General features: G+C 33.7%; 2 protein-coding genes across 3 annotated transcripts in view; one reads left to right on the forward strand and one right to left on the reverse strand.

Annotated features, from left to right (window-relative positions):
* Nucleotides 1-6,465: 6,465 nt before the first annotated feature.
* LOC111803371 (uncharacterized) lies at nucleotides 6,466-8,054 on the reverse strand. Its single transcript, XM_023687736.2, has one exon. The coding sequence runs from the start codon at nucleotides 8,022-8,024 to the stop codon at nucleotides 6,591-6,593; it is 1,434 nt and encodes a 477-aa protein (XP_023543504.2). The 5' UTR covers nucleotides 8,025-8,054; the 3' UTR covers nucleotides 6,466-6,590.
* Nucleotides 8,055-16,718: 8,664 nt separating this feature from the next.
* The window catches only part of ABCA1 (ATP-binding cassette A1), a 61,752-nt gene continuing 53,422 nt past the window's right edge, over nucleotides 16,719-25,048 (forward strand). For both annotated transcript variants that reach the window (XM_023688099.2, XM_087127934.1), the window contains exons 1-5: nucleotides 16,719-16,916; nucleotides 17,283-17,362; nucleotides 18,014-18,182; nucleotides 20,063-20,145; nucleotides 23,538-23,760. In XM_023688099.2, the coding sequence (XP_023543867.2) occupies nucleotides 16,830-16,916; nucleotides 17,283-17,362; nucleotides 18,014-18,182; nucleotides 20,063-20,145; nucleotides 23,538-23,760 (642 nt within the window). In that variant the 5' untranslated portion in view covers nucleotides 16,719-16,829. The remainder of the gene's footprint in view (nucleotides 16,917-17,282; nucleotides 17,363-18,013; nucleotides 18,183-20,062; nucleotides 20,146-23,537; nucleotides 23,761-25,048) is intronic.

Here is a 25,048-nt window from a genome sequence, read left to right on the forward strand (position 1 = left end):
ATTTTTTTTTTTTTTTTTGACTTTCTTGATAAACCCATGTTTTTAAAATGGTGTTTAATTTTAAATTTTTATTTATTTATTTTTATAAAAACTTTATTCAAGCTTGAATATTAGATTTAAAGGGTAGAGGTACACTAGTTGGTCGAGTGGATGATTCAAGCAATCTAAATAGAGTTTTCACGATTCGATTTGGTTGAGCCGTTGATTTAATTTATTATTATTTAAAAGTCCACGATACATGTTTCAGTAATATCTAGAAATGCATAAAATTCAAATATCAAATATTTACAAGTCACAACGGATCACTAACATCAATTACAAACGTTAAACATTCTTAATTTTTTTAAAAAATAGGCTTGAGTTGGATTGAGTTGTATCCTTATTTTTGAGTTAATCGAGTTGATCGGACCAAAAAAGTCAACCCACAAATAACCTGACAAAAAAAAATTTCAAAAAATTTAACACAAGTGGAGAAAAAAATCTAAACCAGCTCAATTAGGGTTAGGTTATCCTTATTTTTGAGTTTATTGAGTTGATCTGACTAAAAAAGTCAACCCACAAATGATTTGACAACAAAAGTCAACTCACAAATCAGTTTTTGAAAAATTTAACATAAATCAAGAAAAAAATCTAACCTAGCTCAACTAGGGTTAGGTTATATCCTTATTTTTGAGTTAATCGAGTTGATTTGACCAAAAAAGTCAATCCACAAATAACCCGACAAAAAAAGTCAACTCACAAATCAATTTTTGAAAAATTTAGCACAAATCGAGAAAAAAACTAACCCAGCTCAACTATTGTTTGGGTGTTGGATTGGGCAATTGAGATTAGTAGTTATCTAGTCATTTGAATACTCCAATTAAACTGGTTTTTTTTACCATTAAAAAAAACATGCAAAGAGATTAAATCTTCCTACGTGTCATGTTTTAAAAATTTATATAATATAATATTTTCATAAAGTGTTGTTTTATGTTTTAAAATATGATTTTTATTGTGTCATTGACTAAAAATCATAGTTTAAAAAAAGCACTAATTTTTTTTTATTTAAAAAAAACATATTTTGAAAGGAAAAAGGGTTTTTTTTTCTTTTTTTTTTTTTTTGAAATTATGAATTTTGGAAATTAATTCAATTGTAGACTTTTTTTTTTATTATTGTTTTATGCACTCATTTATTAACTATTAATTATATTATATGGTTAAGGATTAATTTTTCTTGAAATTAATACTTTTCTTTTTATTTAATTGAGTTTTTCAAAAATAAAAAATTAGACCAATTCCAATTATTTTAAAGTTAGATTGAGTTGGATTTTTTGGATTTCTGTTGGGTTCCATTTTAAAAAAATAAAAAATTCAGTTCAATTGGTAAATTACTTTTTTTTTTTTTTTTTTTTTTTGCATTTCTTCTCCCGTTTTCGACCATCGTTTAGGTTAGTTCCTTCCTTCCTTCCTCCGCTACTAGATGCAACCGAACACCCCGAAGCTTAACAAGCTGACCGTGCCGTGAGGTCTTCTTTTCCTCCTCTTCCCTTGTCCTTCGTTAAGAATCAAAAATAGAAATAGAATTAGAACCGAATGTGTGTTATTATTGATATCTATAAGCTTTAAATAGAATACAAACAAAAACCCGCCACTAGAGTAAGGAAAATATAAACAAATTAAATATTTAAAATAAAATAAAATATATTATAAATCAAATGAAAGAATATTAAAATATATTCCATAAATAATATATTCTCCAAATATTATATCTCAACATTATTTCTCTCTTGCAGTGGCGGAGAGGCCTGAGGGGGTTATGAACGTGTGGGGGAGGCGGTTGTGTTCACGAGATTTACGACGCTTGCCATAAATCTCACATTTTCGACGAGCATCGTTTTTGACCCACATCATATATATATATATATATATATATATATATAGAATAATTAATATTGATTGGAAATTTATTAAAATTTAGAAAATATTTTGAAAGGGATGGTTTGGAGTTGTTAGGATTGCAAGTTGCAAGTAAGGGCGAGGCTATAAGAAGCTTCTTTCAACCAACTAATACTGTGGGGGAAGGATTGCTCTCTCTCTCTCTCTCTAAATCACATAATGTCTTTTATTTGTCTCTTTTGTGTCTTTTTTTTATTTTATTTTTAGTGTCGGTGGCTTAGGTTCGCCCGTTAAATAAATATGTGGATTTGTGATTCACAACCCATATACCCGACCATTGCCTTTCACTTTTTAGCATATTTCATATCTGCCTCGAAATAGCCTAATGACCTTAAATTTTTATATATTCAGTGTCGCTACTAATGTTTCATGCTCATTTCTAATGCGGAAATATAACTCTTGAACGAAAATATTTAAAACATCCTCTTACTGTGAAACACAGTCATGGTCTTACGTGTTTAAATAATAAATACTGAAATGGAGAGAAATTAAAAACAAATACAAAATAATTTAAAACCAAATCAGCTTATTCTAACCTAGGTTAAGAAGCTTTACATACTCACGATCCTAAATTTTTACTCATGTATTGAGTATTGAGTTATTTGACTGTAACGACCCTAAATTTTTACATACTCACGATCGTTATTAATGTCTCATGCTCATTTATAATGCGGAAATATAATTCTCAAAAGAAAACATCATCTATAATATAAATGTTAGAAACATTTAAAACATTTTTTTACTATGGTTTTACGTGTTTAAATAAAAAAATACTGAAATTTAGAGGAATTAAAAATAAATTCAAAATAATTTAAAACATTTAAATGCAAAACAATCGATTCTAACCTAGGATTAGGAATTTAAATATAAATCTACCCTATGCACGTGCCACAGTTTCTACTCACGATGCTGCCGTCGTCCGTAAAAGTGCGCTTTTCCTTTACCTAAAAAAAAGGTAGCCGTCCTCCAAATTCCTCTCTATAAGATAAACGTGAGTCAGAGATGGAGATTATATTTCCGTCTTCGCCCCCGACTCGTCTCGATCACTTTTTACATGTTTATAAATGTGAAAGATTATATTGTAATATTGAAATTGAAGTTAAAAAATGAGATAGAATATTATTGGATTCATCTCGTGTTTTATATTTTTTTTCGATATAAATTATATTGAAAAATAAAAATTATTCATTAAAATATATATTTAATTAATTGATAAATAAATATATATTGTTAGAATATATATTGTTAGACAAATGACTCTCCACAATAGTATGATATTGTCCACTTTGAGCATACTTTAAGCTTCCCCAAAAGACCTCATACCAATGGAGTTAGCATTCCTCACTTATAAACCCATGATCATTCCCTAAATTAGCCGATGTGGGACTTCCATCATCCAATATTATATATATTATACACATAGAGTTTCGACTCGAAATTGCACAAAAATAAATTTAAAATTCTTAAGACCGGGAATAAAATAGAAAGCAGAGAGATCATCCTTATCTCGTCCCATGGATATCTTAGTAAAATCATATGAATATATGAAGTAAGAAAATTAATATTTATTACAAAATTATTAAAGGTCCATCTCCAAATTATTTTTTGGATTTTTTTTTTTTTTTTTTTTGTAAAAGGGTAAAAACTTTATTCTTTTATTATATATATAATTAATAAAGTCTGCGAATATAAAGTTGTTGCCAACTATATTATTATAGATTTGAAACATGGTACAACTTAATGTACATGACGTCATTATATGGTCCATCTTTTTTTTCACATTTATTTTTATATTATAACAAAACTTGCTTCAATATATGAATTTATTGGTTTATTTTATATATCTATATATATATATCTATATATTTATTTATTTTTTTTATTTTTTTGCTTATTATTTTTTATAAAAATAGTTATTTTAAATAAACTTTATAATTTCCATTTTTCAATATAAACTATCGATTGGCGTTCGATTCACTTATATTACTGGAAATTAGAATTGAACCACGTAAAAATTATTATTTGTTTACAAAGTTATTTGGAAATCTCTGCCGAGTTTGTAATTTGTTAGGTTCAATGTCACTATGACCTATAGAGTCACAATGAGAATTACATGGGTCTGGATCGATGGTAACAAATCAGGAAGATTCTCCTTGATCCATGGTAACGAAATTCAGTAAATTTTCTTTGGTAACAAACCAGTAAATCAATAGATTATCTTACTATAGATATGACAGAGAAACGATTAACATAACTATCCTTATTAGAGAAATATATATATATTATTGTAATTCGGAAATGAAATTTTGTTTTTAGCAAGATATCGACGGAAATATAATATCTATCTCGACCCATTTATCTTATATAATCTTCATCTCGACCCGTTTATCTTACGGGTAAAAATCTCTCTCCATTAGGTCCGTAATTTAAGAAAGCAAGCAAATAATATAATAGTAAAGAAAAGGAGAAATAAATATGTGGCCTTGAGAGTCTCCAACAAAAAAGATAAAAGCTTCACTTTAATATTACTCCAAGGCATTAGGGATTGGTTTGGTTGGGCAGTGTAAAACGTAGCTGGCATACGCCAAAACCAAACCCCACATTTTTCACCTTTACTTTCACCCACATTTTTTTTTACTTTTTCACCCTTTTAAATTTTTTTTATTTTATTACCTCTCTGGTCTCCAAATTGTGACACACAAACAATCACGACTACATCTAAATAAGAACGATACTAAGAATAAGATTCAGAATGTTGGCATAATCCACCATATCTAAATCGTGTGAAAATTATCTTATTTATAATCAAATAAATTACCAGAGTAATAAATGAAAAGATATCTATGTTAAAAAGATAAATATCTAGTTTACCTATAATAAAATATTAATATATATGATAAATTATAATTTAGTACAAAAAAAAATAATTAAATGTCTGGAGAATGCTGATGTCATCAAGTATTGATTCCGGATCCTTTTTTTCTTTTTTTCTTTTTAGCTTTTTAAAAGCCCTTTAAAAAGTTGCATTTTAGTTTCTTTGATCATTTTTTATATCATTTTTTCAATTATAATTTTAACGTATCGAATCAAATATATTTGATTCTAAATAAAATATCATATAATGTAAAATTACTAATAATTTTTTTTTATTAAAAAAGTTTTAAATTGGATTAATATTTTTTTTAATTTAAGAGTATTATTAAAATATTTAAAAAATAAAAATAATTTAGTTTTTGAATTTTTTTTATTTATAAAATTAAAAAAATTGAACTTTCAAAATGTCGATTTAATAATTTTTTAATAAAAAATTTAAATTTAAATGTATTAGATGAATTAATTATAATATTAAATATTTGGAAAAGAAAAAAAAAAGGGATTAATGTGATAAAAAAAAAGGGAAAAAAGAGAAGCAAATCACATGGGTTTCATCAATGCGTTTAACCGTTCTTTCACGCGTCGTTGCCTCACAGTCCCTCCGTGAAACACTCTCTCTTTTTTTTTTTTTTTTTTATAATTTTAATTTAATTCTAAAATAAATTAAAATTAAAATTTATATATTTCGATAATTTATCCAATTAATTCCCGTCTTACATTGTTGATATGCTGTTTAATTAAACATTGATCTCGATAATCAAAAGATATCTAATTCGACAATTATAAAGTTTTATTAATCTATGAGATCGTAATTGGTATTTTATATAATTATCTAAATTAAAATTAATTTAATCCCTACATTAAGGTTAAATTAATATATATATATATATATTTAAATTTTCGAAAATACCTTACATTTAATTTTTATAAAAAAAATTTGAATTACGTGGACTTTTTAAAAATAATATTAATACATTTAATTCAAGGTTCCGTCTATATATTTAATTCAATAATAGTTTTATTAATCTACGCGATCTTAATTAGTATTTTATATAATCATCTAAATTAAAATTAATTTAATATCTAAAAGGATATATATATATATATTACGCGAGCGATCGTAATTAATATTTTATATAATCATCTAAATTAAAATTAATTTAATATCGAGAACAAACAATCGGGGAACGAAAGGAGGAAGAGAAGTGAAAGAATCAAGAAATAGGTTTCGGAGCTTGACCTGATTCTCATACAGCGTATTTATCTTGTTCAATCAAAGGATAAATTAAAATATTCTTACCTTTAATTTTTATAAACGGTTAATATTTTGAATTTTTTTAAAAAAATTGTTAATCATTTTTAATTTTTTTTTAAAAAAATTAAATTACATAGTATCACTCTTTAAAAATAACATTAATACATTTAATTATGATTAATATGGATAATAATGAAAATTTGAGAATTTATCAATATTTTAAAAATATTTTTGTAATTTTAATTATATTTTTCAAATAAAATATTAACGATTTTCAATCCAATATCGGACGGTACTGATTTGAAACCTAAATTTTGGATATGAGTCGTTACAAATAATTTAATCAGACAGTTATGAAAAAAATAACCTTAACATGATCAAACAGCGATTGTAAAAAAACATAATCAAAACAACGTTAGAATCTTTATTACAAGATGTAAAGTTTGTACATGAGAACAAAAAAAATTATATATTTAAAGAAAAAAAGAAAAATGAAGAACACTTTATAGCAAACTAATTGGATTTGCTAACAATCGGTATAGACAGAAGAATCAATTTCCGACGAACATATTTTTTTCCTAATAACAGAATTAATTTCACCCAAATTATCAGAATTGCCCCTCAGGAACATCATCTTCTCCGGCGCCGACGACGATCCGGCGAGTGAACTCGCTTCTGGGATCGACTCGGCGGCCATAATCACCTTCACGTTCTTTAATGAAAACTCACTGTTAACGAGGTGACTCACTACTCCCGAGTCGGACACCGAGTTACTCTTCTTGTGCTGCATCAGAATTCGGGCGATTTCGACCACCACCGCGTTTGATAGTCGCCGGACACCGCGTGCGCCGCCGATCACGATGGCCGGATTTACCTGATGGTGGGAGTTTGATTTTTCCGAGTTCTTTTTGCTGTGCTTGTTCGGGAAGAAAATCACTGACTCGGTTGCTTTGTTTCTGACTCGGCCGAGTGGATCGCCGAGTAGAAGCGAGTTTTTGGCGTCCACGAGCATTACGTGCTTGAAATTCCGGCGGACTCGGCCGAGGAGCATCGGGTAACATGCCCACCGTCGCAGACTCATCGGAATGTGATCGGAGAAGCCGGAAAGTGAATTCTCTGAATCCATTTCCGCCGCGTCGAAACTCACTACCGACCCGTAACTCATCCGAGTCAACTCGTCCGAATCGTTTCCGAGTCGTTTCAGTTTCTTCCCCCAAATCGGCTCGTCCGGCTCCTTCTTCTCTTTGGTCTTAATAAACCTGGTGACATCAAATCCCGCCGCCGCGGCCCGGCTGGCCGTTCCGTTAAAATTCCGGTACCGACGAAGGAGTTTCAGAAACGATTCGTTTTCCTCTTGAATAATCGGACGGAATCTCAACGAGAACGCCGGCGAGGGGAAGATGAAGACAGAATCGGATTTCGCGGTGACACCGGAGCGATGAAACAGTCGAAGAAATAGGCGGAGGTCTTCTTCTCCGATGTCTTCCGACACATGGACCACCGTCAAGTCCGCCATAGCCCGAGTACCTCGCATATGCAAAGTCCCCATTCGTTGCAGCGCCGCTGTCGACGTAACCACCGTCGCCGGTTTCGGCTTCCACATTTTCCGAAACGGAATCCACCGATTTTCCAACGAAGAGACTTCAATCGGCGAGGGTTTCTGGGAGAGAAGCCGCCGGGGGGGAGTGAGGTTCATTTTAATGGCGGGGTCGAAGGTGGAGAGAGTGAAAAGAAGAAGAGAAAGAAAAACGAGCAGAGCACAGACGGAAATGGTGGACTGAGCTTTAGTGAGAAGATTGTAATTACTCCGACGAGCTGAAGAAGAAGAAGAAGACGGAAAAAGCTTGTTCTGGTCGGCAATGGCGGAAGGGGAGTCGTCGGAGAAGAAGACGAGAAGAAGACCCATTCCCCAATTCTCGCCGGAAGTGGATTTGGATTTTCCGGCGAGAGGAAGACCCATTTTATTAACAGTGAGTGAAGACGTGAAGCTCTCTCGTGGAATGCGGCTCCATTTTTCCGCCGCTGTCCCTTTCAATTAATTTTCTTTTAATTATTATTATTATTATTATTTTAATTTTAATTTTCCTCATTTTTTTAAACAACAATATTACTATTATTGACTCATCATAAAACGTGGATTCAGAGTAACTAACTCTGTTTTGAGTTTTATTCCTCTACGGACATTTTTATTTCTTTATAAAATAAAATAATTGTATTTATTGCCTACAATTTTTTTTTTTTCTTTTTTTGAGTGAACAAATTCGGTTGACTTATATATTCCTTTTCGGTTTGAATCAAGTTAAATTTTTGAAAAATTAAAAATTCGAGTCGGTTTGTGAGTTGACACTTTTTTAGTTGGGTCAACCCGACCTAATTCTATCTAATGTGTTACAGTGAATGATTGATTTTTAATTTTTTTTTATGAGATTTTAATTATTAGTGTAATATGTATAATGAATTTTTTTTAAATAATTAAAATAAATAATAACAATCTGTCAACCTGCCTTAACTTGAGAATAGAGGGTTGGATCGTGAGCTTTATTTGAATTACTCGAGTTACTGACCCAACCTAATCCAACCCGTGTACATTTTAATGGCAGAAGTTTTCTTCCACATATATTTTTTTTAATTAAAAAAATTAAAAAAATTTATATAAAAAGAAATTAAAATACATGCACATCAACTAGTCTATAATCACAATGCTAGCCTATCAACAAGTTATAAGAGCACACGACACGATCGTCATGGTCCATAAACCTTAAGGCAAGTCCTAGCACAGAGTCTGCACCATGACCTTACTCGAACCTGCAAACCCATGTCAATCATGAAAGAAGTAGTCATGTCACATATTGAAAACCATGCTAGGGAGGAAATATAAAACGTTTAGCCAATAAACTAGAGGAACGAGTTAAGAGTGACAAAGTATATCGTAGAAGAAATACTCAAAAGGGGAAAAAAACCTAAACCCGAGCGATAATTGAAGATATTCTCTGAACTCTTAGAGGTACTCGATAACCGATAGAAAACTGAATCAATCGTTAATAAACTATAATAACTAAATCGTCATTGAAAAAATAAAAATAAATATTCGTCCGATGTAATTGAATTTACTTCGATTAAAAAAATCGAGATCGTTGGTAAGTTTGGAGACAAGAAGTTTCAAAGAAACAACCAAAGAGGGGGCCGTCGACAAATTTTTTCTTGCAAACAGAGATCTCGCAAGATCCGAAATCCAACGGCGGCGATTATTTCTCAGATCGCGATCACAGTGTACGCTAAACCAGAGAATCCGGACCCATCGGGTCAGCGATCCGCACGATCCTCGAGCTGCGGGTCCGGGCTGTTTTCGACCGACACGGAAGAGCGACACGTGGCGAAATCGGGAAGGGCGATGGGCTCGTGACGGTCGATCTCCTATTGGAAATTTGCAAAACGCTGCGTTTTTAGTGTGGGAGTGTAATTATGGCCATTTTATTTAATTCTGCTATGAAGCTGTGGAGATATCTGACATTGTCGTTTCCAGTTAAGTTTCATTAAAAAAGAAATAATAATAATAATAAAAATAAAAATTCAGAACAGACTGAGAACTCGTGTGGATTCACTGTCTCATCGACTAATCTCCATAGATCAACACGAATCTTTTTAGCACGTTTTCTATTCGGTGCTTGATGATCTTGATATTCTTTACGACATTGTCATGTTACATATTTCTCGTTTTTTCTCCGTAGATCAACACGAGACATTTCAGCATGTTTTGTCCTCGCTTTCTGGCAAGAGTGAGAAATAAAATTGGGATGGAAGGGATGTATTCTCATTGATATTCATAACGTTTAAATAGGATACAAGCTACTAACTAATACCTACCAATAACGAAAATATAATACCATGAGAGCTTATGCTCAAAGTGGACAATATCATACCATTGTGGAGAGTTGTGTTCGTGTAACATGGTATCAGAGCCATGCCCTAAACTTAGTCGCGTCAATAGATTGATAACTCCTCAAATATCGAACAAAGAACTCCAAAAGAAAATGAGTCAAGCCTCCTCGAAAGCAGTAAAAAATGACTAAAACTCCAAAGGAGTTGAGCCTCGATTAAGGGGAGACGCACTTTGTTCGAGGGGAGGTGTTGGATGATGGAAGTCCCACATCGGCTAATTTAGGGAATGATCCTGGGTTTATAAGTGAGAAATACTAACTCCATCGGTATAAGGCCGTTTGCGGAAGCCCAAAACAAAGCCATGAGAGCTTATACTCAAAGTTGGACAATATCATACTCAAAATAAAATAAAATATACTACTGATCAAATCTTTAAAACATCAAAATATATTTTATTATAGTACAGACTTTAACTTTTTTTTTTCTTAACCATTTTATCTTTAAGATCGCTCTCGTAAATATTGGAACTAGCACGATAGACTTTGATTTTAAATTCAGTTTAAATTGAATACGAGCTAAAGTTGGACTAACTCTTGTACTTCAGGGCAACGACAAAGCCGAGAATAAACGAAATTTAGATTGAATACGAGTTGAGTTTGAACTCTATTATTATTCAGGACACCAACCGAACCAAACTAGCGTAGACCCTCGTCGTGGGTCCGTTTTTATGCATTGACTAGGTGAAGGACCACCCTCTTACAAAAATAAAATAAGCCCAATCAAGCACTCTCAATTAGCCCTAGGAGATTTAGGCCCACTTAGAGTTGCCCTTTTATTTCTACATTTTTTTTTTCATTGACTCGTTATATATCGTCATTGGCCTCACGATTTTTATACGTGTCGGAGATTTCTATACCAACTGATGTGTGATCTCACAATCCACCCCTCTTGGGGGGCCTAGCGTCCTTACTGGCACGCCACCCGGTGCCTAACTCTAATACCATTTGTAACAACCTAAGTCCACTACTAGTAGATATTGTTCACTTTAACCTGTTAATTATCGTCGTCAACCTCACAGTTTTAAAACGTGTCTGCTAAGGAGAAGTTTCCACACCCTTATAAATAATGTTTCGTTTCCCTCTCCAACCGACATGGGGTCTCACATTTTCAGTGGTAGATAAACTAAACGTCGTAAAAATAGAAAAATGTAGATTTTAATTTAATGAAATTAAATATTATAAAGTCAAATATGTCACAATTACTAGGATAAATATTTTATTTTATTTATATATTAAAAATATCATATACTTTTTCATTTCATGATGGCAATAATTCCCCTTTATTCAAAACTCACTTATTCTTACAAATTGTATTCCTTTTTTACCCTTTACCATTTGTTTGATAATTTATATGCCATGATCACTGCCACTACTATGAATTATGCAAATCCATTATTGCCCTTCTATTTTTTTTTTAATTTTTATTTCATATAATGTCAAATTTACTCCATCAATTATTAACATAAGTCAACCTAATCAAGCAACAATTTAAGGATAGAAGAAAACTAGGTATAAGACTCGAGAGGGGATAGCATTGTTGCTAATATCTCGAGGGGATAGAATTTAACATAATGGTGTGGAAACCTCTCCTTAGAAGATGCGTTTTAAAACTTTGAGGGAGACAGCGATACGTAACGGGCAAAAGCGGATAATATTTGTTAGTGGTAGGTTTGGGCTGCTCAACTCGGTGCTGGGCCCCGAAAGGGGGTGAATTGTGAGATCCCACATGGATTGGAGAGAGGAACGGAACATTCTTTACAAGGGTGCGAAAACCTCTCCTTAATAGACGCGTTTTAAAACCTTGAGGGTGATAGCGATACGTAACGAGTAAAAACGGATGATATCTGTTAGTAGTGGGTTTGGGCTGCTCAACTCGGTGCTGGGCCCTGAAAGGGGGTGAATTGTGAGATCCCACATGGGTTGGAGAGAGGAACGGAACATTCTTTACAAGGGTGCGAAAACCTCTCCTTAATAGACGCGTTTTAAAACCTTGAGGGTGATAACGATACGTAACGAGTAAAAACGGATGATATCTGTTAGTAGTGGGTTTGGGTTGCTCAACTCAGTGCTGGGTCGAGGTGAATTGTGAGATCCCATATGGGTTGTTGGAGAGAGGAACGAAACATTCTTTATAAGGGTGTGAAAACCTCTCCCTAATAGACACGTTTTAAAACCATGAGGCTGACGGCGATACGTATCGAGCCAAGCGGATAACATCTCGACACTACTCCAAATTTCTATTTTTAGAAGGTGTCATAATGTCATCTTCAACGATGCATAAAATCACTTTACAAAATCTCGATGTCAATCAATTAGGGAAAGAATTTCTACACTCGGATGTTGATTTTATAACTTTGCACGAGAGTTAATTATGCTTGAAAAAGATAGTTATTACTTTTATCTTAATCAATCTTAGTCGTTAATAAAATACTTAAACATTAGTTTAATTAGCAAAACGTTAATAAAATAAAATTAATCTCGTATGTAGTGTCGACATGTTGTCGGGTTTTCCTATATATATGTCTTATTTCATTTGATTTTAAAGAGAGCTCTCGAAGAGCAAAAAGACTATTTTGACATGAGTAGTGTCGCGGTCCTACATTTTTTACCGCGCGGCGTCGTGATCTTATCACGTTCACGACTAGCCTTAAGAAGAATTGAGCCCCATATATATTTTTCACCCCGACTTTGTGGCTTCGTCGAACCTTAGGTGAGGTTTGTCTTCGCCAATCGAACATCGCTTGTGCGGAATCCAAACTTGTTCAACCACACACGCCGCCTGTGCGTGCATGTTCAATCGTCTGCGACACATCCGGCTTGCCTCTACACTAGGCCAAGTCATTCGGTCCGACCTTGGCTTTGCTTGAGCCAAGGTCTCTCAATGCAACGTCGCATCTCATCTCGTCATCTCGATCGCATCATGGCACTCTTCTATATTGACCCGCATGTGGTTGGATGGACGTCTCTTGAGGGATGCCGCTTTGCTTGTCATGACGTGAGGGTCACAACCTACTCTCTTCATAGTAGGGTTGTGACATTCTCCCCCACTTAACTTAGTTATCGTCCTCAATGACTTCCTCGGTGCACAATCGTATTGCAGATTGTGACAAGTAGCATCCTAGGTCGGTACAACGTAGCGTCAAAAGCAGGTATTTTTTTATTGCTCCGTTAACCTTTTCTAGGCCTCCTTCCTGTAGAATTGAATTTCTACGTAGTTGTGAGAGTTCGTGACGATGGTCTAGCACTAAAGAAGGAATTTTTGAAGCTCGAGAACATGAATATCGTAACGGGACCTAATTAACTCTCAACTAACACCAAATTTGTAAATTTAACTCAAACCTACAAGTGTTATAGTCGTAAACAATTTTACAACACAATGCAAACAATATTGGGCCTGGGCCGATATTCTGGGCCCACTAAGAGGCCTTTTCCACGAACATAAGGCACCTAATTAATCCATGACGTCCAAATCGCGATGACTATTTTGGTTCGAATTAATAAAAATATCCTAATTTTATATTTTATTTTAAAAAAATATTAAAACTTTTAAAATTTTCAATAATGCAATTCTAAAAACAAAAAATCAAAAATACATTAATATTTTATTTTAAAAATACGTTTTAACCTCCTAAAAATAAGTTCCATTAATACCCTTGAACTTAACAAAAATATTTTACCGTTGGTACAACGTTTCAAAAATATTAATAAATTTTTTAAAGTAATGTAGATAATCTATGAGATGTCGATAAATAGTTTTCATCCATATATTAACAATAAGAATGTTAAAATTTTATGGGTTTTTAATAGAGTAATGAAAATAAAAATATTTTTTAATTGTTTAAAAAGTTGGAAGGATATTAATAATATATATATATATATTAATTTAAACGTATTTTCGAAATACTGTTATATTAACAATTATTATGCAAATGATGTGCGCACCCTTGCTATGTGGGTATGGACGAAAACTTGACCAGACTTGAAATACAGTGACCCATTTATCTAACAGATAAAAAAATATTCATCACTCTCTCCCCCATTCCCTCGGGACGGGGACAAGGACAGAGTATATAATCTCGTCCCCGGTCCCATTTATTTAATAGAGAAAAATATTCTCTACTCCCTCCTCCATTCTCCATCTAAATGACTTCTCTCTGTAGAGGCGGGTAAAATGGACATTTCTAAATGTAACATGTATTGTATAAAGACAGTTTCTTTTTAAATAATTTAAAAAATAATCTGACAACCTAATTCGATCCGACCAGTAAATTGAGGGTTGGGTTGGGTTGTGAACTCTATTCGGATTGTTCAGGTTATCAACTTGACCAACCTAAAAATTCTCGTTGGTTCAAAAAAATTTATCAACCTAATCCAAACGAACTCGTGTACACCTTTATTAAAATTTCAAATTGATTGAATTGATGATTCGACCCAACTCTATTTTACATTTTGGTTTTAAAAAAATTCAACCCAACCCGAACAAAAAAAAAAAAAAAACTAATATAACCCGATTATCGGATAGTCTAAGTCGCTCTGGTCATTGGATCATATGAACACTCGAAATATTTACACATTTTTATGATAATTGAAAAAAAAAACTAATTTAAAAAAAAAAATTGATATAAATTTGTATTGGATATAATTTACGTTATGCGTTGGGTCACTGTCGTCCCTTAGGTCGGCCATTAGGATAATCATATTAAATCATTAATTCCCAAATTTCATAATTTTAACTATTCAACCTTATCCGACCAAATTATTTTATTTTATTTTTAATGTGTTTGTCTAAAGTGAAATGACAGATGTGCCCAACAATTTGTAGTATCTTTCCGCGTGCCTTCCGGTCTATTCTGGTCATTGTCTTTTCATATTTTTTTATTTTTTATTTATTTTTTTCTACGTATTTACCTTTTTCAAGAGCTTGCTTCTTCCTTTTTAACATTTAAAGAAAATTAAAGAATTATATTATATAAGTATTTATTAATTTATTTGAAAATGATAAAAATAGATGAATATATAACTCGGTGTAACTCAAATGGTTAAATTATACACTTTAATATTTAGGGGAGGTTTTCACACTCTTATAAATAATGTTTAACTAAGGTGGGATCTCACAATCTACCCCTTGGGGCCCACGTGCTCGCTGACATACAATCCAATGTCTATCTCTTATACCATTTGAAACAACCCGTGTCTATCTTTTATACCATTTGAAACAACCTAAACCCATTGTTAACAAATATTGTCTGCTTTGACCCGTTACGCAGTGACGTCAGTTTCACAGTTTTAAAATGTTTTGTTAGAGAGAGCATTTCTTGCTCTGTTCCTCTTTTCAACCGATGTGACTTATTATTAATGTTAATAAATAAATATTAAGTTATTCCGTGAAATTTCATGTTTGTGTTTGTTTGGTTATAAGTTTTGAAAAATGTTTAACTTTGTGTTCGTTTAATCCTTAAACTATGTAAATGGTTTGATCTGTTTTTAATTTTATGTCTAATAAATTTCTAAACTTTTAACTTTATCAGTATATCCACCAAGTTTTAAAACAGTTGAATAGGTTAAAATACTATTCGACATAAAATTGTAAGTTTAAGAATTCATTAGATACTAACAAAAAGTTGAACGTGAGTAGATTTAGCTCGTAATTCAACCAAAAAAAAAAAGTCAAAATTAAAACGGCACGAATCAAGTGTTAGATGTGTACACGGATGTGTACAAATGTCAAATATTCTTAATCATTACAATAATTTTAAAATTAAGGCAAGGTAGGATTAGGTTATAACCCTATTTTCGTGTTGGTTGTGTTGATACAATAAAAAAATGTTTCGTGAGACAAAAAAAAAATAAAAAAAATAACATGTTGAGTTTGTTAGACGAACACGACTCTTCACAATGGTATGATATTGTCCACTTTGAGCATAAGCTCTCATGGCTTTGCTTTGGGCTTCCCCAAAAGGCCTCAAACCGAGAGAGTATTCTTTCTTTATAAACCCATGATCATTCCCTAAATTAGTCGATGTGGGACTTCCATCATCCAACACCTCCCCTTAATCGATGCTCGACTGCTTCCCCAAAAGGCCTCAAACCGAGAGAGTATTCTTTGTTTATAAACCCATGATCATTCCCTAAATTAGTCGATGTGGGACTTCCATCATCCAACACCTCCCCCTCGAACAAAGTGCAAAGTGCGCCTCCCCTTAATCGATGCTCGACTAAGTTTGGAGCATGGCTCTGATACCATGTTAGACGAACACGACTCTTCACAATGGTATGATATTGCCCACTTTGAGCATAAGCTCTCATGGCTTTGCTTTGGGCTTCCCCAAAAGGCCTCATACCAATGGAGTTAGCATTACTCACTTATAAACCCATGATCATTCCTAAATTAGTCGATGTGGGATTTCCATCATCCAACAGAGTTTAGTAGTCTGAATTGGTCAAATTATCGAGTCATTTGAATACGACTGTACGATGTTCATATCGTTCATATCGTTCATATCGAATATAAATTTAATGATGAGATTGGTAGAGAAATTTCAAACTAAAAATAAGAATGATATTGGTGCATTATTGATGGTCTATTCTCGTCCCTTCATACTCACAAAAGGTGTTTATTGTACTTACTAACGAATAATGAAGCGTATGCAAAATTACATTTACCAAAAAAAAAAAAAAAAAAAAGAAAAAAAGAGAAAAAAAATTGTGAACTTGTTGACTCCACAACGCCAACTGCCTTCATTTTCCTCCTCCTTTTCTTCTCATGTCTCTGATTCTGCATTTCCGTCTTCCCTGAGACGCTCACTCCCTCCTTTGATCCTCCCGCGATGGCGACTGCATGGAGGCAGCTCAAGGCTATGCTACGCAAGAACTGGCTTCTCAAAATTCGCCATCCTTTCATCACCTCCGCGGAGGTTTTTTTTTTCTCTATTCATCTTTTTACTTTTGCTGTCGCTTTACATTCCTGTTTGTTTTCATCTCAATCTATACGCTAGGGTTTTATTGTTTACTGTGGATCTCATTCATGTATCCGCCGCTGTATCGTCGAATTTCTGGAGAATTTATTGTTTCTTATTGCTGTTGAGTGTACAAAGATATGCGATATTAGCGGCGGTGTGTTTTTTTTTCATTGTTGTTCTACTTTACGCGGTGGAAATTCTTTTAGTCTTGTGTTTTTTTGATGATCATTTTTTTTTCATTTCTGTTACTGTTTGTTCTATTTCTGTTCTGTTCTGTTCTGGAATGGAAGATTGAATGTATGTTGTTTCTGTTTCTGGCAGATTTTACTTCCGACTGTGGTGATGTTGTTGCTGATAGCTGTAAGGACACAAGTTGATAACACAGTCCATCCTCCGCAACCGTGAGTTTCTAAAAATTTCCTCTCTCTGGCTTATGAGTGGTCTGTTATTTTGTGGTATTTGTTTTGTTCACTTGAGTTCTGTATCGCAGTATATGTTCGTCGATCGTGCTTTTTGTTTTTCCGAATTTCTGTGCTTCCCTTTCAAAATGTTTTTACGGCTATCCTCAGTGTGTAAATAAGCGTAGATATCAAGGTTTCTCTGTATTTAGTTTCATGATGCTCTCTTTTTATGTGATACTCCTAAGTTGATAATTTTTCAGGCTGTAAATTTTCAATTATCAATAGAGAGTTTCTGAATGGAGTTGAAAGAAGAGGAGAAGTTGATATTTGTTGCAGTTTTATTTTATTTTGGAATAAAAGGAGGATTTTTTATGCATATGCTTAAGCAGCTGCGGGAGTTTTTTCTTTTCAATTTTACATGCATATACGCCTGTAGTTGGTTTTCCGTTATATTTCTTTAATTGGTGGAGCAAAGGAGTTGAATATGTGTATTCCTATAGTTGGTTTTCCGTTATATTTCTTTAATTGGTGGAGCAAAGGAGTTGTCAGCGAACGGATTGGCTCCAACGATTTGCGCATGTTTGATATATGCACTCCCGTTTGTGTTTCGAAGACATAATTTTTCTTTTTCCATTTTTCATTTGGTGTCAGGCATATACGGAAAGGGATGTTTGTAGAAGTTGGCAAAGGTATATCCCCGAGTTTCCAGGAAGTTCTGCAGTCGCTGAAGAAAAATGAAGAATATTTGGCTTTTGCACCAGATACAGTTGAGACAAAGATGATGCTACGTATGATGTCAATAAAATTTCCTCTTGTAGAGGTACATATCACTGCTTACCTTGAACTTTTTTTAACAAGTAACAAATTTTTATTGATATAGTGAAAAGAAAAAAAAGAAATGTTCGAAGGTTACAATCTCTCGAATGGAGTGAAAATAGAAGAAAGAAAATACAAAATCAACAACTTAGAAACAATCACAATCTTTTTCTTTATGCACATCAATGAAAACCAAACATACTTGAGGAATGGACTACCTAGAGACCAAACAAATCTGAAATTATTGTTGTCTTGAAAATGGAAGAAATTTTGGACTAACCATTAATGCTCCTAAAAACTGGAATAAATGTGGGATGAAAAAAGGCTTCTTCCAAGAAGTTCATATCAATGAATTAAATATTGACTAACTAGTCACATACCAAGAAGTTCATAACTTTTCGGGTAAGGAGAATTTGACAACTAGTCACATCCCCCTATAGTGCATTTTGTGGCGATTCAAGTCTAACAGGCTTAGACGTGATTTCGCCGAATGGTCATACAAAATCAGGGGGAGGAGTTGACAACTAGTCACACCCCCTTATAGTTCATTTTGAGGCGATTCAGGTCTGGCAGACCTAGACATGATTTCGCCGAGTAGTCGTACAAACAGAAAATACAATAGTAAGGCAAGACAATATGAAATTACATAAATGGTTTGACGTGGCATGGGCATGCGGCCATGAGCAACATGCTCTAGACGAGCATGACTGTGGCACCGAGCAACATCTACATGTTCCTAAGATCAGTAAATTACCTGGCATTATGCCATTTTTTCAGGCTGGAACAGTAAACTACCTGCTCATGTACTCTCATCGGGTTAGAACAGTAAAACTACATGTCATTATCCCCATTTTAGGCTGGGACAATAAACTATCTGCTCATGTACCCTCAATGGGTTAGAACAGTAAAACTACCTGTCACTACGTCACTCAGGCTAGAACAGTAAAAAGTCCATGGCTCCCCCCACTAGGCACCACCATAAGTACTTCAGTAGTATGCCCTCTTTGACTCCTGAAATCCTCTATGACTGACAACTAAGTCATGTATAACAAGTAGGCCCTAACCTCTGTTGGTTAGTTCACGAATAAGGATTCATCCTATCTGTTCTTACAAGGTAACTGGTCAACCCAAGGAGGCTATGGAACTCATGACTAGGTGCTAGGACCAAAATACGCGAACCAGTAACTCATAGTCTATGGAAACATAACTAGCACTCTACGGCACATAGCGATAGTCCAACTCATACTGGGCAATAACGGCCTATCCAAACTCTAAATCAATGCATAACAATGAATAAAGACATACAACATGCTCATCATGCTTATTAAGTGATAATAATCCAACCTCTATTAAGTCCAATTATCTATCAGATCATGCATGCAAAAGCTGTATGACGGTAAATATAATTAAGTGGTAAACTATTCACATGATCTAAGCACAATTCTCATGAGACTAGGTCAAACTGGGCTCCTAAACATAATACTCAATCATTGACCTCAATCCTAATCGACTCCTACAAGTATTTCTTAAAAACTTGCTCCATATGGTTACTTACTTGATTCTAGACTTCCCGAGTTTGTTTCGGGTCTTCGAGGATATTCCAAATTTCTCCAAAATTCCTCACTATGCCCTAAATTAAGTCAAAACAATAAAACTGATGACAATGGCTAGCTTCAAATTCGTTAAAGAGAAGGTTGAGAAACTAACCGTTGACTGTACGGTCATCTTCTCCAACTTGCGTGCGTGCCGTTCTGCTTTCCTTCTTTTTTTTTTTTTTTTTTGAAAAAATCTTTTATTTATTTTCTTAAAATTCTAGATGTTAGAGCTAATACATACCACATTGTAAACCTCTCTTTGCTAATGTATACCACATTGTGCTGGCAGGTAGTCACTAAAGTTTACCAAGACGAAGAAGAGCTAGAAAGCTACATTCGTTCTGATCTGTATGGAAACTGCAATGTTGTTGAGTAAGTATTTAAATCTTTACATGTATTTGATAGGAAACTAGAATTTTCATTATTAAAAAGAAAAGTACAAGAAGTAAAATGAGGCACTTGTGATTTCTTATATGGACAAGACATCTTTCAAATTAATTTTACGGTTCTACTTTTTGCAATTCATTAAAAAAAATTAGTTTTCAAGCAATTGAACCCATGCCAACAGAACTTGAGGTCAAAGTTCCTGGCCCTTTAAATATTCATTAGCTTAGTCGTGGAAGAGATTCTGTCTCGAGAAGAAATTTAGCTGGTACATTGGTACTTTTTAAGGATGTTTATCGGGCATCAAGTCTTGTGGAACTTGAGTTGGCTAAATCAAAAGGTCCTAATGGTTTAGGCAGGTACGTTGTCAATGTGGGTATTATCAAAGGCTTGCTGCTTGTTGATACAGATCTAGTAATTTCACTCAAATGGATGTTTTAGTTAAGCGTGATTAGTTAGCTTATGTGTGCAGTAACTAAGAGTATATGGATCGTTTTCTAATGAATATTAAATAAGATATCCAGAAAGTAATTGTTGTTGTGAACAAATACCAAAATTGATGGGATGTCAATTTTATTGAGAAGATTGTTTCTAACCCTGATACGGAATTGGATAATGGGGGAAGCTTATGAGACATACTGACACCATGAAGCTTGGTTAGTCAAAAGATTTGAAACTTTGAAAGCTCCATAGCATTTGGTGCTTTAAATAAAAATCCCTCTTTTCTTGCTTTCTTCATTAAGATTTGTAGTCCTTGGCTCATTTTTCGAAATAACCTTTTGGAGTCCCAAGGTTCTAAACTACTACAATTAGTTTTGTTTAGGTTCCCCAGTTATGTTCATAATAATGAAAAACGATGAACTTTCTTATGGAAAGGTGTTTGATGAGTCAGAGGATCTCATTTGATTAGGTGGGAGGTGGTGTTGAGGTGGATGGATCTTGGAGTTTTGGGAATAGATAACTTGAGATTGACAATGCACTCATGATAGCTAAGTGGTTATAGTGTTTTCTTTAAGAGCTAATGCTCTGCAGTACAGAATAGTTTTTGCTATAAAAGACATATATGCATTATACAAAATCAGGGGAGAAAAAGTGATATAAACTAGGACATCTCAATCACACCATCTGAACTTTAAGGAAGTTTGAAGAATGTTGTTAAAATTACCATAAGATAAAGTCAAGTTACATTAAGTGAAGTTAAGTTTGATTAAATTTGAACTCAAGTTGCAATTTAATGTTACACTAAGAAGAATCAAGCTTCATTTATGCAACAAGGGCTTTAAGATATTACATTTACATAATGGCTCATTATAGTCAACAACTTTTGAAATGCCTCATGGAAGGTCAAGGTTTCATTTTAAGGCTATATAAAGCCACCCATGTTGTGTTTGTAAACTACGAATGTAGTAAAAAAAAATTTGTGTTTTCTTTTAGTCAATGACTAAGTTTCATTGCAATTCTATATAGTTTAGGTTGCATGCTTAGAATTATTCAAGCATAATATGTTCGATCTTGCTTGTGGAGTGATTCGAATCCCAAACAAGTTTTCTTGCCTTGAGATATTTGATCAATAAGGTAATCCAAATCTTACTTTTCCTTGAGGTAATTTTTTTTTTTTTTTTTTAATCATTTTGGGGTTTTTGGATATTTAGGTCTAAAGGTCTTGTTCTTCATAAAGGTTGTTCCCAAGCATTACAATCATTTGGGATAAAATCATTTTGATTTGGGGGGTTTTAGCCTTTGTGATTTAGGTGTTTGCATATCCATGAGGGTTCTTAAATCTGATTAGCTAGGGTTTTCTTAAATCCAATTAGCTAGGGTTTTCTTAGGGGAAGAGAGAACCTCCTCTCAAGGAGCTTAACCAGTTGTTGTGAATCTATGCAATTGGATAATTACAAAAGAATTAACTATTACTGAAAGTTCCCACAAAAAGAAATAAAATCAGAAAATTTATCTTCAAAAAAGCCTTTCAAGCCAACACACCCAAAGAAACCCTGACATCATAGCCAATCAGAGAACTTATACTCACATTAACGCCAATCAGAGAAGTTTTGACTAAATTTGGATGACGCCCTGTTCCCTTCAAAATTAATATCAATATATCCCCCATTCCATTTTCCAAGGATAGGCGCATCATCGGGGCAAAAAAAAAAAAAAAAAAAAAAAATGGTATCATCAACGTTCTGTAAGTGAGACTTCCAGCAAGGAGTTCCCTACTTAAGAACCATTCAGAATTCATTTTTCAATACAAAAATGGACCGTATGACTAAGGCATCCCCAATGATGGTGAAGAGGAAGGGAGACAGTAAAAAAACAGCGTATATGGTGCTGGGTATTAGAAAAGGACAGCTTTTTATGCCTCTGACAGAGAGGATGTATGGTGGTGGACATTAGCAAAAGACAGGTTAATTACTACAAAGTCTCTGTCCATGTCTCTCTCCTCAGAAATTCTTCCTATGGAGCTCAGTGACTCTTAGAATAGTACTTTCAACAAACTCCATGGAGATTTCCTTGGCTTTGCCTATCTCCTAGCTGCTGCCCTATGTGTTATTCCCATGCAAAAAATTCCGATCAACCTATTTTGTAGCTGCATTTTTACTTCACAGTTTTGGAGTTTTTTTTATGAGCCTATGTGACAGGAGTTCCCAGGACCGGGTGGCATCCTATCTCTTTTCTTTCTTTTGCTTATGGGTCATCCTTTCACAAAGGACATAGAATCCTTTGGCTTTGTCATGTTTGTGCTTTCTTTTGGATCCATTGGTTGAAGCGCAACGCTCGAATCTTCATGATAAAAATCATGATATCAGTTATTTTATTGACTCCACATCTCTTTTAACTATTAATTGGAGTAAGTTGTGTCCTCATTTTTCTAATTATAGCCTATAAGCGAGTTAATCAATGAAGGTGTTTTTTTGTATTTAATACTCCAAAGGACATATCCTTATGTATCCCATTTTATCATACCGATGAATGGTTATTGTTTCTCATAAAAAAAAAAAAAAAAGAAGAAAAGATAGGTAAACTTAAATAGCGTCTCATCTAGAAATTCTAATTTCTATCCATCAATGTATCCATAAATATAAGTTATCAATGTTGACATAGTCATTTTGATCCTATTACTTACTTTTGTATCTTTATTTGATTTTGATTTTGGTAGTAAGATAGTTTGGGCTGTTTGAAATGTGTTCCCTTGTTGGAGGTGATTCCCATGCATAGTTCTATAGTAAGCATTTTTCATTGGCAACCATTTGATATATAAATGATGCTGGATACAAGGCTGCCTTTAAGGGTTGCGTACCTTATAAAATATGATTGTTATAGCGCTTATATTAGTGTTGTTATATTGGCGTTTACAATGAACCATTTCATTCTTTATTCAGGACCTTGAACTGTTCAAATCCCAAAATTAAAGGAGCCGTAGTATTCCATGAGCAAGGTCCGGAGTTATTTGATTATAGCATTCGTCTCAATCATACTTGGGCTTTCTCAGGATTTCCTAATGTTAGATCCATCATGGACATGAATGGTCCGTATCTCAATGACTTGGAGCTGGGTGCAACTAATATACCAACAATGCAGTATAGCTTCAGTGGATTTTTAACTGTATGGTTCCGTGGATCCCTTTTTACTTCTTCATTTCTCAGTTAATATGCTGCTTACTTCAATAATAATGTTACTATCCTGTTGAATATAGTGTGTAGCCTTTCTCCTTCTTAAAACTATTTGGACGGAAACCGTATCTTTATAAGAAATTAATTTCGTTTATAATATGTACAAGGAGAAGTAGGCAAGCGATCCTACTAAAAGAAGACAAGTGTAAGTTAAATAATATTATTTTCTGGTCTTCAACAATTGAAATCGGGAGGTTGTTCTGATACCTGCTTACTGAGAAAATCTACAAAGAAGTGAAGACAGATTGTTCAGCTTAATTGAAGCCTTAGCTTCTGGTCTACCTTAATAATTCTATTTCTTTTCTTTTGTTCCAAAAAAAAAAAAAAAAAAAAAAAAAAAAAAAAAAAAGAAAAAAAAAAAAAAAATATATATATATATATATATATATATATATATATTTTCCTTTCCTTACGAAAGCATGGCCATGATATCACTAGGGGGGAGCTTTCCTCTTTTAGTTTCTCTCTCCTAAAAAAGAATGATGCACTTTTCTTTGGGTATGTGACAAATGATAAATTTCAGTAAACAATTCTTCACCTCTTTAATGCCTAGGGACTTAGAAGACTCAAACGCCCAAGCGAATCACTATAAGGTGTCTCAATGGTTTCTATAGGTACCTCTTTGACAATAGGAGGACTATTTGGAAACATAATTGAATCCCCACGGCCTTGTTATAGAAATTGGGGCTGAGACTGCAAGCATTGGTCATTAATTGAATTAAGGTTTCTTTTTTGGCGGGGGAATCTCTGGATCATATTTTCTTTTTTTTGCCTTTTATTGCTTTCTTTTTCACTTCTTTTGGAGTTCATATCCTTGAGCATTGGTTTCTTTTTATTATTAGAGTTTCAATCAATTCTGTAACGGACCAATTCTGTAACGGTCCAAGCCCACTGCTAGCAGATATTGTCCTCTTTGGGCTTTCTCTTTCGAGCTTACCCTCAAGGTCTTTAAAATGCGTTTTCTAGGGAAAGGTTTCCACTCCCTTATAATGGTGTTTCGTTCTCCTCCCCAACCGACGTGGGATCTCACAATCCACCCCTTTTAGGGCTCAGCGTCCTCGCTGGCTCTCGTTTTTTTCTCTAATCGATGTGGGACTTCCACCAAATTCACCCCCTTCGGGGCTTGCTGGCACACCACCGCATTAGTATCTTTTTATTATTAGAGTTTCAATCAATTCTGTAACGGCCCAAGCCTACCGCTAGCAGATATTGTCCTCTTT

Source organism: Cucurbita pepo, chromosome 10, assembly GCF_057944985.1.
Source record: "Cucurbita pepo subsp. pepo isolate OVF chromosome 10, ASM5794498v1, whole genome shotgun sequence".
In the NCBI taxonomy this organism is placed as follows: Eukaryota; Viridiplantae; Streptophyta; class Magnoliopsida; order Cucurbitales; family Cucurbitaceae; genus Cucurbita; species Cucurbita pepo.